This window comes from Lissotriton vulgaris, chromosome 5 (assembly GCF_964263255.1).
Source record: "Lissotriton vulgaris chromosome 5, aLisVul1.2, whole genome shotgun sequence".
NCBI classification, from domain to species: domain Eukaryota; kingdom Metazoa; phylum Chordata; class Amphibia; order Caudata; family Salamandridae; genus Lissotriton; species Lissotriton vulgaris.
In genome coordinates, this window is record NC_141693.1 from 48,380,140 (window position 1) to 48,399,021 (window position 18,882).

Genomic DNA, 18,882 nt, shown 5'->3' on the forward strand with positions numbered 1-18,882 from the left:
GTCTTAGGTCGGGTCTTGGCAAGGATGAGCTGCGACAGCATCAGCAGGGCTCCGATGGTTAAGTTCCGTGTTACGAGTAGGAGCCGCGACATCGTCAGCAGGGCTCGGATTCACAGGTTCAGTTCTCCCAAGGGTCAGCTGCGATCAGATAAGCAGGGCTTTCTTGTCCAGGATACAACTGCCCGCTAGTTGTGGTGCGGGCCTTGATATAGTCCAGTGGCCCTTTGATGTCCGGACCCTCGCAGGCGGAGGTGTCAGGCCTTGGGGGCTGGCCGTTGGAGAGGTCCGGCGGTTGGCTCTTTGATCCTTTGAAGATGCGTCCGGGAATTCCCAGACGCCCAGCAGGTCTGGAGCCAGCCCTCGGGGAGGCCAGAGGTGCAATTGAAACTGGCCCCCAGGGGAGGGCAAAAGGTGTGACAACCACCAGTCTCTCGGGGGAGGCCGGTAGTGCCATCGAAACTCCCTGGCTTATCTCACTCAGGGAGCCCTTTACCCCCAGCCGCGATTGGCGTGCCTTGGAGTCTAAGTTTCGCTGCGGCCGGGGTCATGCTAGGCCCAGGGAGTCAGGGGTCTCGGGGAAGGAAAATGGCTGCCGGGCCTTGTGGGGCATACAGGTTCTGGGCGCTCAGAGCCGGGAGCGGGACGGGACATGCAGGGCTGGTCGTTGATTAGGGGGTTTGGGCGTACAGGGAGCAGGGTGACCAGGGGACTTGGGGTGCAGGGCTACGCTAATGGGGTGCTGAGGAATGGGGGGGAACCACGCCACGAGGCCAGGTCCAACACTTACTGTATTCACACTGTCCTTTTATTTGTAGATGATTTGAATTTCTTGTTGGTATTGGTATTCCTGTAGATACCACTGTTTGAATGTTACCACAATAATAACAACACTAAGACAGATTCCTATTTCTTCACAGCCCCATTGAAATGACCAATTTGGGAATAGACATATGATCTTTTCTTTAGTGTTTTAAGCTTGTGTAAGTGTTCACTGCACATCGCATTGGAGGTTATACCACTCCATTACATCAAGGGATATGCGCCTTCCGCATGGATCTTTGGACGGTGGTGGTGACTTACCTAGTTAGTAAGTCATTCTCAGCAGTGTATCACATCAAACATACAGGCTCATTAATTAAACAGTTTTTTGGATCTTTACACCTTAGAAGCACCTGATATGTGTATGTAACTGAGAACCAAATTACAATTAATTTCCTGATTTTAATAAAATGAATTCTCTAATAAATGATTTTCTTTAAATTCAACCTTTTTAATGAAGGTTTGTTCTTAACTATTGCAAGCTATTGCCTTGGAAGTCTAAGGTTATATTTCCCTTCTTAAGAACCATTTCTGTTTTGAATTATTGTCTCGCCCAGGACACAAGGTTATTGAGTAGCCCCATAATCCTTTCAATTGGCATAGAGGGCAGAATATTCATTCATGTAGTGGGATAGTGCTTAGATGTTAAGACAATATGACATTGAACAGAATTGTGCTCTGATTTCCTGAGATTGTAACTTTTTTCCTCTCAACGCAGTAATTCTGCAGGTTGTTAATTTAATATGCAAAATAAGATATAAAACGTCTTGATTTAGAGGTGAGGCTGAAGAATTTTCTGAAGACGAGATGCTGGTGGGTGCATTTTTTTCTCTTTTGATTTTGCTGCCCATTTGGGACTTTTTTATATTTAATTTCTCTGTATTGCCCTATTCATTAAGAACCTTCGTGGAATTCTCTCTGTATCGCTTAGTTTTTAATTTGTAATGAACCCCTTTAATTATTCTGCTCATCTGGAACTCAGTTATTGAGTGGGCGCTTTTACCTAATTAAATGTATTTTCAGATTTTTAATGGGAGTTGCCTTACCCCTGGAACACATTGCCTCATGAACTTTAGGTTTAGACTGGTTCTGATTCATCCAATTGTTGGCGTTCTCTAATGTAAATTTGGTGTGCCATAATTATGGACTCGCCATACCCGTCCACACTACCTCACATTTTTCTATTTACTTTACTGTTGTCCCTTCCTCCTGTATGTTTTTACATCATCTTTATGTCTAACTCTTTTTCCCACTACTTTATATCTCTTGCTAAACTGCTCTATTTCTGTGTTTGTCGGTCTCCTCTATGCTGTCCTTCCCATTCCTCTTACTCAGCAGGGTCACAGGTGACTGTCTAGCCAGAGAAGTGCACACATACAAAGAGAAGAAGGAGGAAAAGGTTGGTGAAGAGAAATTATGGGAAAGTCATTAGATCAATGGAATAGGGAATATCCAGAGAGCAGTGCTTTGATTTTCAGTGTTTAATTAAGAATGCCAGGAGTGAAGGGGGATGTATTTGTGGTTACAAATCTTCAGAATCTAAAACTCCATTTCCAAGCGCTGTGGAATATGTTCTATTTTAGCATCATGCGCTAATACACTAATCATTTAACAAGTCACCCTAAGCATATTGTTTTCTACATTGAGAGTAATAAGCTCGACACTGAATTCCAAATAAAATGTGGTGTTTGCACAAAATATTCTAGATCCAAACAAACAAAACACATAGCTCTATTTAGTTCAAGATTTAATTGCTACTGTTTGGCTGGCAGACGCAAGGCAGGTCGAGCTTTTGGCTGTTTTGTATATCCCATTTTCTACAGCTTTAAAATATCAATATTATTGGCATCAAAAGAGCTTGAATGAGATAAGAAGAGGCAATATATACAACGTTGTTAAGAACAGGGGTCCAAAATATTAATTGCCCAGACCCCATAAATCCTTCAGATGTAGCTGGTTATACTGCACCAAAAATGGGCGATAGTGTGGGGTCTCTCTTGATAGAGTAGGGTTGATTCCTCTCGCCCACGCATCGCTAGCTCACAGCTACACAAGTAGGAGAATGGTTATGTAGAACAGCAACATCTCTGAAAATAATACCCTATATTGGCAAACATTCATGCAATGCACAGCAACAAACAGAGTTGCTGCACTGCACTGCATGAACTGAAGATAGTTGGAAAATGATAAATGTACACGGATACGGTGCTCTTCGGCTCTCTACAAGTGCTAGGAAACTTGTGGCTGCCTTGCACCATTGCAGGCCCCCTTGCACCATGGTACAAGGGTGTCTGCATTATGGGCAGGATTTATTTTGTGCAGGAAGGAATACCTACCTTCGGAGTTCTCTTTTCTGTACTTGACAGTGCTGTTTCTGCAAAATAAATGTGAAAGCCACAAAAAAAAAAGAAGAAAAATCTGGGTGAAAGGAATGGAGCCTGTACCTAAGGCCATTGGGAAGAGGGTTTGGGGGATGAAGGTGTACGACCACTAGGAGCAGGTTGCGGGCAAGTAGGAGCATGACGACAGAACGTGGATCACCAGGAGGGCTAGGACGGCCAGAGGCATGAGGAACAGGACAAGAAGAACCAGGCCTAATGAGACATAATCTATGAGGACCAGTGTTATCAGTGCCAGAGGTCTTCAGGAAGAAAGAGATGATATGGAACAGAACAAGGACAGGAGGCGGTTAACACCTTAAATATTCTCCTTGATTCCTGCGCTTTAAAAAGCTTCAAATTTAATATAAGAGAATTAGCCCCGCTGTTTCAGCCTTAGATCAGATTGATTTAGTGCAAAAATGAAGATAATATGTTCCTAACGTTGATTCAAGTATTTCTAAGTGTATAAAAAGACTCAGTGAAATCACCTTACCTTTCATAAACTGGTATCTCCACCAGATCACACTAGCCAGCCGTTCACATGATAACTTGCTAAGCCAATTTCTTCACTTAGTACATGTACCGGGCCAGACACTTTTTCGATCATGCATTTTCTTTTTTTCCACAGGGTTGGATGATCCACTCTCAAATGCTGTGGAAAATTCTATGAAGGCAGCGTATAGAAGGGGCTCAATATAATGTTGGGCAGATCACCACCGACAGGCCATTGGTGGTGATCCGCCCAACAATCAGGGACGCGGACCAACTGCCTCATTACAGAATATATGTCATTATAATGCATGCGTTAAATCACATGCCATTACAACACGGTCGTTACAACGACCGCGTTGTTACATGGCAAGTCGTTACAATGACTTGCTGTAGGGGGGGTGCTGGATTTAGGAATAGAATAATATACTATTCCTACTCCAGTTTGTACAGCTGGGACGGTGTTGGATTATAAATCCAACACCTTCTGCCCCCTACAGCAAGTCGTAGTAACAACTTGGGATGCAATTTGATGCGATGTAACAACGCAGTTATTGTAACGACCGCCGTGTAATGGCATTCGATGTAACGCATGCGAAGTAAACAATGTCTCTCCTCATGTTGATGCCGGTGGTTGCAACAGAAACTGTCGGGGGAAAGACCACTGCTTCCGACAGGATCTACGATCCCGCCGGGGTGACGGTCGTAATCATATTCCCTTAATGGCTGCGGTGCTCAGCAGACACCACCATCGAGATTATGATTACCATTTCCCCGAGCCTTTTCATGGCAGTCCGACTACCAAGAAAAGGTTGTCGAAAATGGTATTTGGGGCCCCCAAACAGGGCTGAAATGTGGCCCTGGGGACACATGTAGTGCCCCCACACACAAACATGCATGTGTGCCATGCACCACATGGTCATTCACCACATGGTGAATGGCACACGGTGCATGGATGTGAACATATTGTCCTTTTTCCTTGCGACATGTGCTGCAGCCCTTAAGCTGGGCCTCAGCACAAGCCACATTGGAAAAGAACAATTTCTCACCGTAACACCGGCGGTCATACCACAATATGCCTGCATGTCAGGCAATCTTCCGTCCGCCGTGATGTCGGGCTGTGGTCCTGCTGCCCGAAATCATAATCAGGCCTTAGTTTCAGTATAAAGATGCTATCTAGCATGCTGTAATTCTTCCCAAACCCCGCTTGTTTAACAGGGAGCATCTTTGGTCCTCAACCCACACTGAAAGATAACAAAAACATACTGAAATGGCAGTAAGGGATTTATCTGTTGCACCACCTGACTATACACTAGAGGTTTTTTAGTGAATATGTAATGTAATGATGTCTTGTAAAGCGCATGAATCACCCCACATGGGGTATCTCCACGCTGTAGACCACTGGGGAACCCGTCCTGGCTTTCCCTGTGAGATGGTCCCTACTGGGTATCTCCAAGGTGAAACCAGGCATCCCCGGCGTATGTGGGGGGCCGTTGTGGAGATGAGGCAAGCTAATGCCCAGAGTTGCCGAGTGTGATCCCTGGTTAGAGTAGGCACCGAGGCGAGAATTATCGAGTCCGCTGACCATGGTCCATGACCCTGCCGCGTCGGGAATTGAACCCTGGTCCCGGGCCGTCCTCTGCTTCCGGGTCTGCCGCCTCTAACCAGTGAGCCACACCACTCCACAAATGCTGCCCACCTTGCTAGTCCACTGCCACAGGACTAAACAATTATGAACAAACCAAAAAGCACACAGAGAGGCAGCAATAAAGATACTTATACAATGCTTAAATATATCCAATGAGACACTTGTCCTTCTTTTGATGTGAAAAAAGTCCTTTTTACTATTGATATATCCTCTTGATAAAAGGATGTACAGATCGACAGCCGATGTTCTTAATAAGTGAAGACCAAAGAAACAGCCAACGCGTTTCGCCCGTAGGCTTCTTCAGGGCTAATGTTCAAGGTAAGCACAGCTAGACTGGTTTCCACTTGAGTAACTATTCAAAACATATCTGTTAGTAACAGAAACGATAAGAATGAAATGTGAGATCACAGGGCAGATGCTTTCAGTTTATTATGCCTCAATGGTACTTTCTAAATTCCCGTTAATATTTCACTGTTTAACAGGCGTATCGGCATTTCAGGCATATTTTTGGTTAGTACTATGATATGTACCACTCCCGTAGATCCAGTATTACTCAGACCATCCCAATGTGGTCCGTGGTCTCACAATTCATCAGTTTCTCTGTACAAATTTTGTGCGAAAAGATGACCACGTATACTTCTGTCAAATATTTTACTACCGCACCACCTATGGCAATTTGACTGCAATTAGAGGGGCGATTTTGGGACCCTTTTTATGTAAATGAACTAGAATGCTCCAGGCCAGAAAAGGGGAATTATGCTATGGTGGTAGCAGTGTACAACAAAAGGAGTAATAAAAGTAGCCCAAAGTGAGTTCTCTATTTTAATTACGGAGAGGGTAATCTCATGGGGCACCATCTTCTCATCTCCCTTGAGACTCTCAGTCTCCCTATATTAGCCGCATCTCCTTTGTTTGTTGATTCAGGGCCAAATGCTGCTGCGGATATAGGAGGAAACGAGAAGGGCAATAGGCAACTCTACATCATAATTCCATGCATAAAGATCACAAATGTAATGTGCCATTCACCTTCCTTAATTGGATTTGGAAAAGATTTTATTCTAGAACCAAAGCAGCTAGAAATAATCCCCCAAAATCTTTCTGTGTTCTTAAGGGAGGCACCTTCTTTTAGCTCAAACCATTTATGATCATACTTCTAAGGAGCAATTTGTAGTCTCTGCCTTCATCTTTTCAGGAGATTAATTAAGACATGAATTGACTTCTCACTAGTCTATGCATCTCCCTATTTAGGTGGCCAAAAGGATTATAATGGGTTCTTTGGGCGGAAAACAACGTGTTTGATTTTGGTTTTGCCACCAGGGACTTTTTATAGCTTTCAAATTCAAATAGTGGCTCTCGGTGCAGAAAATGGGACTCTGCAGTTAATGCGATAAAGATTCCTTCACTTTAGCAGTTCGCTTCATATTTCAATGAGTTCTACCATTTGATTTAGCAAATTTGACTGTTGTTTCTTTGACGAGCCCCTACTCCCTTTTGAACTAAATTGATCATAAAGGAGAGTGCTTTAAGATCACCAAGGGATTTATCATTGACATTCATATCACAAATCATACCAAAAGTAGCAAAAGGGACAGCTACATAGTCATTGAGCGGACAGAAAACAGTAGATTGAAGTGTAAAATGTGCAGGAATCTCATTCTCAATTCTTCCATTGAGTATTACGCATTACTTTTTTCATGGTACTTCAAAAGGAGAGCACCTCTTTTATGAGTTTTACTATTGGTAGGGACGATTGAAGGGCTAATTTTTAATGCTATGTCTTTGTCCTCACTTGCAAATAACCTAAGGGCATGGGTGGATACTGTGGCATTAAAGTCAGCTACCAATATTATATATTTACAATCCTTTCACTCCCTAATGCCATAGATAAAGGTGACACATGTGGTTACTTGACATGCACCGAGTCGGTGGGGATATATGGGTTCACCACCAAAAGATACTCGTTGGTGTCTTGATGTCCTTGAAGTATATTTTTATGGCAAGGATTACATTCCAATCATGGATGAAATGACTGCAAGTCAATTGTAATTATTGCTCAAAAGACATGCAGCACCACCCCCTTGTATGCCCCCTCTTGGAGGGGATTGACACACAGCTTACAACAAAGTACCCTTCTAGCACAAAACAGCTAGTTGACCAAGTTTACTGGGTGCTTGTTGTATCGGCCAGCAGCCTGTTCAGAAACACCATTTTATTACCATCACTCTGGTGTTCTGCTGTATTTCACAAAAGCAGTCTTTAGTTTTGACCATTACTAGGTGTATTTATTGCTGTTTAACCCCATGTCACTCTTAGAATTAAGAATAACTGCTATACAATAGCGCCTCCCTGTCTCATCTTCTGTAGCCAGAGCTTCCCACCACCCCTCCTTTCCTGGCAGAGATACACTCCTACCCTCTTTACCACAGACAGCAGCAAAATTGTTAGATTCTCATTTAGCATAGATTACAGTGATGGTGATACTGTGAGGTTTGAAGGCCAAAATGTCTCACCAAGAGTTTTCTGGAGAAGGAGACTCTGCTATCCTCCTCCTAAAGGAATTAAATCGATGACTCGACTGCATAGCATGTCATAACTTCATAGAATTACATTTGATACCCCTTTTGAATTGAAAAATACTCTGGCCCTGCTAGATGCACATGGGTTCTCAATTTGCCTGAGGCAAATAATAATTCTTTGAGCCATCTGCAATTCATCAATATTAGTAAAGCACTCTTAAGATTTCTTGGTCAAGATGCCAATACATTTCAACGAAAAAGGCAAATTCAAAACATTATACAAGATGTTGGCCCCCGCTCAACTATAAAATATATTGTGCGCCAAATTGTAGGAAAATATCTTAACTTGTAGATTCAGGGAGATAGAGGAGACAGCTGGGGGAAGATCTCCATTTGGAGAGGCCAGGATATCCTCAGCCTGTTGCCACAATGAATGGCTGGCAGCCTGTTGTGGGGAAGAAACAACCACCCTTTCCAACATTGGAACATTGTCTTTTTTCTTAACTTCCACACCAGCATTGGCATTTAAGTTGAAGCAAAGTTTTTAGCGTTTAGCTTGTTTTCTGCAGATGATACAATGTCCTAAGCTGTTTTATAATGCTCTAGTTTCTTTGTTTTTTGCCCCCTCTATTCTTCAGATTTTTCTTACCGCCCATTTTGTAGACACAGGCGCTTCTTCATTCACAGACATTGGGAAGAGATTGCTCATTTTACCCTTAATAGGGAGAGACGAGGGCCCAATTACTGATTCCATTGACGAAGGCTCTAAGAGACTTTTCAGGGAGAAGAACAGCTCATTCTCCTTCAAAATGTGCTCCAAACTCCCTGAATCGAGAGCTAGACAGCGGTACCCTACTTGATTTACCATGTTGGACAACTTGTTGTGAGGGACAGCAAAAAAAGATTCTCTCCTGCTTTCTTTACTTGGAAGTGGGGGGGGGGCAGGTAGTATTATCCGAAGAAACCCTTATATACTGGGTCTAGGACTTTAATATGGTCAGGAGAGAATCTAAAATAGGATCTGAATTGCTGACAGATTTTTTCAAGTGAGCCAAATTAGAGGGCAGAATTCTCTCTAAAACCTGTAATGATTCAGAGTACTTTATGGATTACAGCAGATATAACTCAAATGATAGTAGCAGACGTCTTTCAAGTGGTAAAGAGATTCTCACCGTACTATTAAAGAGCTGCATCCTAGGCTGCAGGATGTGGCCCACAGGAGTGCTTACCTCACAGGTGATGCAGTTGATATGCAGTGGCGTCTGCTCACGAGAAGCCGCAGTGGGGCGTGGATCGGGGAAAAGGGGAAGGCGGGTAAAAAACAAATGACTTACCTGCCAGCCGTCCATCCGGCCGCCAACTCTCCACCGTCCGCTCCGTCCACTTCCTGGCTTCTTCTGTGGAAACAGGAAGCACCCGAGCTCCCAGGATCCCCATAGCCAATCACAACTCTGCAATGCAGCGTTGTGATTGGTCTGAACGCTGTGCTTCGGTGCTCAGATAGGGAATGAGGGCCTGAGCATGTGCTCCATGCAGGTTGTAATCCAGCCTGCATAGAGAACATGCAAAGAGCGCATAAAAGGCCAGTAAAACATTCATGTGCACTTATATAGTGCACCCCACTCCTCCCACTGCTCTGAGAGCAAATTCACCCCACCCCTTACTTAGAGTTCTTATTAGTTTCTTTTTCCTTTTTTTTCACTGCCAAAAGCAGTGGGGCAACACTTCACCTCCCTGGCAGAGGAACCGCCACTGATTGATATGCGATGATGCTGGTTAAGGTCAATAACTAGGTCAAGGAGAGTAAAGTCTCCTATGGGAGGTGCTTGTTCCATGATCTCAAGGCTCTTAGAGTTCATGCACGCACCCTCGCCATCGGATAGCTCTTTGAGTAGATATGATTTCTGTAGCCACTCCACGCCGCACCGCCGGCTCTGCTTCCCAGTACCAGCATCCGCTCAGGTATGAACCTGGCATTACTAAGATGCCACGTTGCCCAGACGTTAAAAATACCTGTTAAGAAGGCAAAATAAAAGACAAAAAATACAGGAACATTGCCACTGTCATGTAAATCAGTCGTCCCCGCCACATAATTCCAGTGGCCCTGGATATACACTAACAAATATCACTTAGACGTACACTCTCCATTTTAGTGGTCCTAGGGTGGCTTCAGTGTATGATTCAACATTATGTTCCTGTAAACTGAATTTCAGCATATACTTTATATCATCTCTGGTTCTCATTTATTGGCTTGGGGGGGAGGGGGAGATAAAACTGTGCACATATGAACAACATATCACTATAAGTAAAATCATTTCCCAGAGTGCTGTAAGGTCTGTGTAGGCAGGCAAAGCCCATGGTACTCATAACTACTCTAAAAGGATCGGAACACAGGCAGATGCCAATGAAAACAAAACAATCTGTTGAATGGGAATTACTACTGAAAATGACTCTTTGCAGTCTTCTAGTTCATGACGTGGTGCTCATTATATCATTAGAGATAACAACCAAACATAGGCAAATCCTTCCTAATGCTTAAACAGCACCCCTAAACTCCCCCAGACACACTTTGACTTTGAAGGGTCTCTCTGTTGAGGGGCAGCATGATTCTGGGGCACAGCTGCATGGCCAGTATCGGTCACACCAGGACCGCTTGGGAATATGCTGCAGTGATACTTCCAATAGTCCTTTCTTCTGGTTTGCTGTTGGGGAGCTGTGAGCTTTACTCTTGTGAATTACATTTCAGTGTCTGGTGTCTGTTGTCCATGGTTCTCTTTTAACTGTGGGGAAGAAGAAGGGTGATGATGACTCGTATATGTGTGAATTCAGTGGATGCTCTTAGCGTTCACCCCCAAATGGGGAAAGTGGCCATGCAACTAATGTGAATGTTGTGTTTGAAATGTACCAGTGTGTGCTCACATCTTCATCATGAGATGGAAACATTCCAAAGTAGATTGTGTCTGATATTTCTCTTCTCCCCTCAGGAGCCTCAGCCTGTGACCTGGAGAAGGAAAGAGGTAAATGACATATTAGTGAATTTGAATATTTATGAGCTAAATATGAAATCTGTGGAGATGGGGTCAAGTGTAAGCACATATGTTTTGATATGCTTCCACACTGAAGGAAGGAGTACCTTTTAGAGGTGTTAGAAACTCATTTAGTTTGCTTTTGTGTGAATAAGTGACATTTCATAGGAATCATGCAAGATTATGCATAATTAAATGATGTACAAATTTGCACTAAATGTTAGCACAAAATTATTAATAGCGTAAATTTTTTATGTGAAGGAATCTTTTGTGCAAAAAAAATAGTGCCAAAAAAAGCACCATGAACAACACCCATTGTGTTCTGTTGTTCCTGTGTTTTCATTGTATATTTGAACCTGGAATGGCATAAAAAAAAAAGTGATGGATGGAATGCTTGAATTACTCTCAGGCCCTGGCGATCTCTCTGGGCCGCATCTCAATCTTTCATTTCATGCCCGCCATGTCACTCTCATTTTGTACCCAGCCATTTGCAAACCAGTCTTGACTCTGCTTCAAACAGTACAGACAGAACTGCAAGGCCAGTTCCTTCCTGCAGTGGAACTCAGGCAACCCAGGACCGGTTTCACCTTTATTATGGGCTCATCAACCATGAACACCTTGATTTCGGTGACACAGTGAGCACGGAACCTCGTCTGGGCATACCTGTCACACTTAGGTCATCACATAACAAAGTGACGTATGGAAAGCCATGTCCAAATCCATAATTTTTTACCCACCGTGCCACCTGAGGCAAGACCCAAACATGCAAATCAGTCTTGACCCTGCTCCAATCAGAACAGTCCAGTTCCAAGTACCTAGGCAGGACCTCCCTTAACTGGGAAAAAAGCAACCGAGGACTGGTTCTGCCTTTATTATGGGCTTGTCAGCCAGGTATACCTTGATTCCGGTGGCACAGTGAGTACTGGGATCCAAGTTTAGGCACCCCGGTCACACTTAGGGCATTGAAAAACAAAGTGATGGATGGAATGCCTGAATCAATCTCAGCGACTGGTGATCGCTCTGGACTGCATCCCAATCTATTGTTGATCACTTACCATGCCACCTCAGTTTAGACCCAGCCATTTTCAAATTAGTTTTGACCCTGCTCCAATCAGAACAGTCCAATCAGAATAGCGAGGTCTGCACTTGCCACAGGAAGGCGTTCCATGGGTGGAGTGTGGGTGCCTGCGTTGACACAGTAAGATAGCAGGCATGCGTCTTATCTTAGTAGATACGTTGCATTCCTGTCCTCTCCCTGTCACACAACATTGTGCAGTAAGGTGTCTTGCTGTGTTGCGCTGTGTGACTTGTTAGCAAATCTGGCACTAAATACATAAATACATACAGGCTAGGTATATAAAAAGAAACCTAGGTATTATAATCATACAGGTTAGGGATATAAAAAGAAACCTAGGTATTATAATCATACACGCTAGGGATATTAAACAAAGCCCAGTTATTATAATCATACAGGCTAGGGATGTAAAAAGAAACCTAGGTATTTTAATCCTAGAGGCTAGGGATATAAAAAGAAACCTAGGTATTATAATCATACAGGCTAGGGATATAATTGTTACTAGTCCCTCAGGCTACACATACGTAGTTTACAATGTGGGACACACAACTCCTATAGCTTCAAATTTACATTTGTATTCCGCAGTCGAAGCCCACTTCATTCTCATAAAGAAAATTATTATGTAGTGCACATGGCCAAATTGAAGGAGCGCCTTTGGCACAGCGGAAACTAATTATCATATGTCTCCTGTTCCTACGCTGAAAGCGATGACAAAAGCAAGTATACCTAATCTTTACACTTTTTACCTGCAGTGGGCAGTTCACAGTTCACATTCGCAGTACTATACCAAAAATACTGATGGCAATAGCTACCCAAAGAATCTAAAATTACATGCAGCAACACGATATTGCAAACAAACAAATGTTGCCAACAAATAGACCTGCATAGTCTCCCCTTGCTGGCTCTGAATAGAAGTTTGGAATAACTTGCCTTGATCATATCATGCCAATCACAGCAGTAAACCAATATGCTAGTTGCTGCTGATTCATGCTCCAGATTCATGTGTTTGACCACAAAGAACTGCTGATGCCTGAGCAGTCATAAAAGACTTGCTATGACTAGTCGCAATTGGCGCACTTCATTCAGACAAATGTCCTGTGTTTGCAGCAAAGGCATTCAGGGATTCCATGGGCCTAATTCACAAAGCTAAACTTACACTTTTGGAGTAAGATTGTACTTGATCTCAATAGATCTGAGCCGGCAGAGAGAACATGTTTGACCTGTACACTCACTTTTATTGCAAAATGTCCAAGAAGTCAGAACCAGCCTATCTATTGTGAAGCATTCCAAATCCACCACTGGTGAAGATAAGGTTTCTAAAGCGGCTGGAGGGTCACTCCCCAAAGTGGAAGTGCTAGCTCAAGAAAAGATCCCTGAAAAAGAAGTTTCCATACCATCTTACAGACCACCCTTTCTAGTTCTTGACATATAGACACAAATAGTAAACCTGCTTCGACTGCTTGGTTCAAAGAAAAACAGGAAGGTTCCATCTACCACCTCAAAAAGCATTAAGTGGCCGATTCTATTCAGCAGACCCCTCTTGACACCAAAATGTCTTCAGAGTAGAATCTCACAACGTCTCCCTCCCGCCTAGAAAAGAAGCACAGCCCTGTTGAAATTCTGAGTCTCATTCCGGGGACTCCAAATCCTTCTATGTCTCGAGCTTTACTCCAAGTGCCAGTTTCCATGGAGGGCCTTGATGCTGCAATTTCATCAATCCCAATGATTTAATCTACTGCTGTAGTTTATTATGAAAACTATACATGAAACTATCTATGAAATGTTCTATGAAACAATAACACACTCCAATGTGGGCCCAAATAGATTGATTGACTAAGGAGACATTGCCAAAGGACTATCAAAAGTCATTCCTATATTGACTAAATATTACTGTTCTCTGTATGTCTGTTTAATGGTTTGTACATTCAAGTTAAGTGTGTGTATTCATTTGGACAGTAAAGTCTCCTATGGGAGGTGCTTGTTCCATGATCTCAAGGCTCTTAGAGTTCATGCACGCACCCTCGCCATCGGATAGCTCTTTGAGTAGATATGATTTCTGGAGCCACTCCACGCCGCACCGCCGGCTCTGCTTCCCAGTACCAGCATCCGCTCAGGTATGAACCTGGCATTAATAAGGGGCCACGTTGCCCAGACGTTAAAAATACCTGTTAAGAAGGCAAAATAAAAGACAAAAAATACAGGAACATTGCCACTGTCTTGTAAATCAGTCGTCCCCGCCACATAATTCTAGTGGCCCTGGATATACACTAACAAATATCACTTAGACGTACACTCTCCATTTTAGTGGTCCTAGGGTGGCTTCAGTGTATGATTCAACATTATGTTCCTGTAAACTGAATTTCAGCATATACTTTATATCATCTCTGGTTCTCATTTATTGGCTTGGGGGAGAGGGGGAGATAAAACTGTGCACATATGAACAACATATCACTATAAGTAAAATCATTTCCCAGAGTGCTGTAAGGTCTGTGTAGGCAGGCAAAGCCCATGGTACTCATAACTACTCTAAAAGGATCGGAACACAGGCAGATGCCAATGGAAACAAAACAATCTGTTGAATGGGAATTACTACTGAAAATGACTCTTTGCAGTCTTCTAGTTCATGACGTGGTGCTCATTATATCATTAGCGATAACAACCAAACATATGCAAATCCTTCCTAATGCTTAAACAGCACCCTAAACTCCCCCAGACACACTTTGACTTTGATGGGTCTATCTGCTGAGGGGCAGCATGATTCTGGGGCACAGCTGCATGGCCAGTATCGGTCACACCAGAACCGCTTGGGAATATGCTGTGGTGATACTTCCAATAGTCCTTTCTTCTGGTTTGCTGTTGGGGAGCTGTGAGCTTTACTCTTGTGAATTGCATTTCAGTGTCTGGTGTCTGTTGTCCATGGTTCTCTTTTAACTGTGGGGAAGAAGAAGGGTGATGATGACTCGTATATGTGTGAATTCAGTGGATGCTCTTAGCGTATGGCTGAGATACCCGCCACCCCCTCTCAACACAATCCCCAAAAGGAGGGAAACCGGAAACAGTTCTTGAAGTTTTTGGAAGTGGGAGGGAGTGACCCTCCCGGCCGTATTTATTAAAACAAATTAAAAACATTAAACGTTTCATGTTATGTACAATTTCATTACCACATTGCGATGTTTGGCTAACCTTAACAGATTCTCTAATACAGAGGTTCTCCTAGCCGAACTAGCATCCTAAAAAACATTCTCTAAAAATTACTGAAATTGTACATCCTAACGTTTAAGGGCCAACGGCAAGGTCATAACCGGTGTCAAGATCCCTAACCAGACTTACCCCTCCCACTTGGGAGGGGCGACAGCACAGAGGCTTACCTCAAGTGCAACTACTAACAATTTCCCTTGACTTGACGGGGGCACTTAAGAACTCGACGCCATTTAAAGGTCGTTCGAAGACTCGTGTGAGGTATCTAGAAGGTATCGTGGACCTCCCCCCACCCCACACAACTTACAGCATCTGCCGTCGCAGATGTCACTGGCCCCGGGAAATTCACCAGGAGGGGGCTGTAACCCCTCCTACAAAGGAAGGGGCCTTGACCGCCTTTCCTTTACTTCCGGCGACCCATCCTTAGACGGGACCGCCTCCCCATTGAGGGGCCAATGGCCACCTCTCCCGAGCGCTCCCATCCGTGTTGGGTGACGCCCACTCATAGGGATCTTCTAATTAGTGCTCACCGATCATGACCTTACCGCCTACCAAAATAAATACGACAATGCTACACAAACCTACGAAAACATTGGTCGCTACGACCGAAAGAGCATGTTTAAAAATCAACACTATATCGAATCATTTTATTGTAAAACCTACACAACATACACCATTCTTTATTATGGTCAACATCAACATGATACCCTCACAACCTGTAACCGAAACAGAAAACATAATTATAAATTCTCTTTATTACAAAACAACTGGCTGTCCTCAGGGGCTGGTGGGTGGGTCAAAATTGGCTCTTCGTTCTGTCCCGAGCTCACGTGTAGCGAGGAGGTGCAGCTTCAGAGCACAAGAACAAGAGGACGTCTTCTGGTCTTGCGTCCCTTTTTATCCGTCTTCAGGGCGGGCGTAAACCCGCCCCTGCCTGCCCCGAGGGCGTGGCTGGCTGCGTCGGTGTCTAGGCCAGCCCACTCTAGGGCGGGAAAAAGTGCGCCCCGGCTACGCCGCTTCGGGCATACCAGCCGAGACGCGCCTCCCGTCAAAAAATGGCTTCCCGGGGGGATCGAGGCACTCCGCCATACGTTCGGGGGACCGAGTGGTCGCCCCTTTCCATATGGCTGAGATACCCGCCACCCCCTCTCAACACAATCCCCAAAAGGAGGGAAACCGGAAACAGTTCTTGAAGTTTTTGGAAGTGGGAGGGAGTGACCCTCCCGGCCGTATTTATTAAAACAAATTAAAAACATTAAACGTTTCATGTTATGTACAATTTCATTACCACATTGCGATGTTTGGCTAACCTTAACAGATTCTCTAATACAGAGGTTCTCCTAGCCGAACTAGCATCCTAAAAAACATTCTCTAAAAATTACTGAAATTGTACATCCTAACGTTTAAGGGCCAACGGCAAGGTCATAACCGGTGTCAAGATCCCTAACCAAACTTACCCCTCCCACTTGGGAGGGGCGACAGCACAGAGGCTTACCTCAAGTGCAACTACTAACAATTTCCCTTGACTTGACGGGGGCACTTAAGAACTCGACGCCATTTAAAGGTCGTTCGAAGACTCGTGTGAGGTATCTAGAAGGTATCGTGGACCTCCCCCCACCCCACACAACTTACAGCATCTGCCGTCGCAGATGTCACTGGCCCCGGGAAATTCACCAGGAGGGGGCTGTAACCCCTCCTACAAAGGAAGGGGCCTTGACCGCCTTTCCTTTACTTCCGGCGACCCATCCTTAGACGGGACCGCCTCCCCATTGAGGGGCCAATGGCCACCTCTCCCGAGCGCTCCCATCCGTGTTGGGTGACGCCCACTCATAGGGATCTTCTAATTAGTGCTCACCGATCATGACCTTACCGCCACAGGTCCGGATAGTTGACCGGCTATCCGGACCCCCCACAAAACTCCTACCTAAAGGTCATGTTTTAACGTTTTTAACCAAGCCAAGAAGTCTCCTATGAGTAACTCATTCCCCACCCGTGACAAATGCACACCATCCCCCAAATACATACTGTCATCGTTAATACAACCATGTGAGATAGAATGCAATGTCTTGGAACGGAACAACCTACTCACTTTGTTATTAAGTTTTCTAACAGAATGATTCAAAGCAGGAATCGAGATAGCCCCCCGCCACACTTTTCGTGGGATCATATGAGACCACGCAATTATGCACCCCGGAACTTTCCTTGCTAACCAACTTACCGTGGAAAGCATTGCCTCTAGGAGAAGTCGTCTACCGGTGGTGACCAAATCATTGCCCCCTAAATGTACTATGACTATAGACGGCGGTGACCTCGTCCGCCCTAACAAACCCTCAAAGAATGCTTGAAACCGGTCAATACAGAGACCGCCTCTTCCGTAGAAGGACACTCTGTACCCGTATTCCCCAGGTACGTGAATCATGTCACCTGCTTCGAATACGTCTGCGGCACGCCTCACGTATGAGTGGCCCACGACCCACACCTCCTGTCTCACAGCCGGTGACGTCTGACCGCTGGCCTGGTGTTGGGTCGACTGCATAGTCCGCCCTGCCTCGTAGGCTTGCGCAACTGAAAACCAAACAAAAGACAAGAAGCGTGAGTACATTATTACAGCTTCACAACATGTGCAATCGCACATATCTCTTATAACAATTGGAGGACCATCGCCCCACTCGTTTCACTTGTTCAACATTAAGACCCCTGGCTGTAGCTTCAGTGGCAGCCCCTATTCGAAAGGAATGGGTCCCGAAGTCGCCCGGGTCCAAGCCCGCTGCGGTAATGGACATTGCAAGCACCCGCTGAAACTGAAACTTCGTCAGTGGGGTGGCGTCTGCGTGTCTCAACAATGTCCCCCCCCATGATGCCACCCTTCGTGCTAGATAATCCTCTAAACACTGTACCGGACACATGGAGGACCCGGGGATCCTGCGAATGATCGTGCAGTCCCCTATCCCATCTTGGTCGGTCTTGGACCTGACAAAGGAGACAATCATCGCTTCACCCCTGATCTGAACGTGTTCCCGGCACAAACCCCCCACCACATCCTGTTTGTTCCTTGCAACCAGCTCACTTATCCTCATCGCCCCGTGAAATGCCAGCGTAAATGCAGCCCGGAACAAACACGTCTCGAAAGGAGACGAGCATGTGGTAGGGAGTGTGGCCAGCAACTGGGACAACCTATCCAGACCTATCGGTCGTCTCTCATCTACTCTGCGACCCTCCAGGCGTTGCCACCCACGCAGCGCCTTCTGTACTACAAAAGACGCTGTCGGGTCCTGGATGTTATGGGCCCTGGCAACAAAGGAAATGGCAGCACGATGCCTTTGGGCCGTAGCCACCGACTTCCCAGCCCTACGTAAGGACATCAGAAAATGTACTACCCACTCTTCCTGACCCCAAAGTCCCCCTCTCTCAGTCCCCAAAAAGGCTAAATAGGCCCGAAACGCCCCTTCATATGCCTTCCTCGTCCTGGGTGCTAGACTCTCTCCCACGAGGTGACGAAGTTCGGGGCACCGAGAGACCAGAGAGCTTCGGGGAAGGGTGCCGGCTCTGGGTCCGCTGAGGGAAGGAAACCCGAGAAAGCCTGCATGTGAAAACGAGACAGTGCATCAGCCGCCTGATTCATCACCCCTGGGACATGTTTTGCTCTGAATATCACGTTCAGTTGCATACACAGTAAGACAATTTCTTTGAGCAGCCTCAAAATCAGTTTACAACGGGCTGCCTGACTATT

General features: G+C 45.0%; 1 protein-coding gene across 1 annotated transcript in view; it reads left to right on the forward strand.

The window, feature by feature from the left end:
- The window catches only part of LOC147710107 (zinc-binding protein A33-like), a 441,227-nt gene that overhangs the window by 141,221 nt on the left and 281,124 nt on the right, over window positions 1–18,882 (forward strand). Inside the window, exon 4 of the mRNA XM_086920807.1 lies at window positions 10,838–10,870. Within this exon, the coding sequence (XP_086776933.1) occupies window positions 10,838–10,870 (33 nt within the window). The remainder of the gene's footprint in view (window positions 1–10,837; window positions 10,871–18,882) is intronic.